At 72.5% G+C, this 1,191-nt stretch overlaps 1 protein-coding gene across 1 annotated transcript in view; it reads left to right on the plus strand.

Moving 5' to 3' along the window:
• Positions 1-1,127, plus strand: part of DMRTA2 (DMRT-like family A2) — a 1,712-nt gene extending 585 nt beyond the window's left edge. Inside the window, exon 2 of the mRNA XM_014938937.1 lies at positions 89-1,127. Within this exon, the coding sequence (XP_014794423.1) occupies positions 89-1,088 (1,000 nt within the window). The 3' untranslated portion in view covers positions 1,089-1,127. The remainder of the gene's footprint in view (positions 1-88) is intronic.
• Positions 1,128-1,191: the final 64 nt, after the last annotated feature.

The following is a 1,191-nucleotide window of genomic DNA, read 5'->3' on the forward strand; positions in this document are numbered from 1 at the left end:
CAGGAGAGGCGGCGGGGGGTAGGGGGGCGGCATCCCCCCTTGTCGGAGCATCCCCTGGCGCGGCATCCCCCGGCGGAGGTGTACCCCGGGCGTTATCCCTCGGCGGAGCATCCCCCGGGAGGCATCCCCCCAGCTCTGCGGGGCCCGCCGAGGGCAGCCGCACTGACGGTCTCTCTCCTTCTCCCTCCCCGCCTCGCCCCGCAGAGTCCAAGATGCAGAAGTTCGAGCTGTTCCCCAAGACGCTGCTGCCGAGCCGCGCCGTCACCCCGCAGCAGGCGGGCGGGAAGCCCCTCTCCCCGGACGGCGAGTCCGTGCCCGGCACCTCCTCCCCAGAAGCTCGCCACGGCTCGGGCTCGGAGAACGGGGACGGCGAGTCCTTCCTGAGCTCGCCCGTCTCCAAGGGCCCGAAGGAAGGGGAGGAGAGCCCGGGCTCCATCAGCCCGCTGGGCTCGGACTCGGGCTCGGAGGCGGACAAGGACGAGCAGGACCCGTCGCCCTCGGCCGGCGGCCGGCAGCGGACTCCCATCGACATCCTGACCCGCGTCTTCCCGGCGCACAAGCGCAGCGTGCTGGAGCTGGTGCTGCAGGGCTGCGGCGGGGACGTGGTGCAGGCCATCGAGCAGATCCTCAACAACCGCGGCCCGGAGAAGGGCCCCGAGGAAAGCTGGGCTCGGGACGGCGCTTTGCAAGGCCTGCCGCCCACCCCCGCCACCGCCGCCGCCGCCGCCCACCACCGGCCCCTGATCGCCGGCGCCATGGCCCCGGCCATCGGCACGCTGGGCAGCCGCTCCGCCTTCTCCCCCCTGCAGCCCAACGCCACGCACTTCGGGGCCGAGGCCGGCGCTTACCCGCTGGGCACCCACCTGGGACTCAACCCCCTGCGCCTCGCCTACTCGGCGCACAGCCGGGGACTGGCCTTCATGACCCCTTACTCCACGGCCGGGCTGATGCCCACGCTGGGGTTCCGGCCGCCCGTGGACTACGCCTTCAGCGACCTCATGCGGGACCGCTCCGCCGTGCACAAGGAGCAGGTCTACTCCGGAGGGCTCTACGGGCCCATGGTCAACAACACCCCCGAGAAGCAATAGCGGGGGGCGGGGGGGCTTCCTAAAGCCCACCCGTGTAGAGGTAGCTAGGTAGGCACGGGTGGACGGACACGGGTGGCTTTCCCTCCCCTCTTCCCCCCTATCC

This window comes from Calidris pugnax, unplaced genomic scaffold, assembly GCF_001431845.1.
Source record: "Calidris pugnax isolate Ruff unplaced genomic scaffold, ASM143184v1 scaffold18, whole genome shotgun sequence".
Classification (NCBI taxonomy): domain Eukaryota; kingdom Metazoa; phylum Chordata; class Aves; order Charadriiformes; family Scolopacidae; genus Calidris; species Calidris pugnax.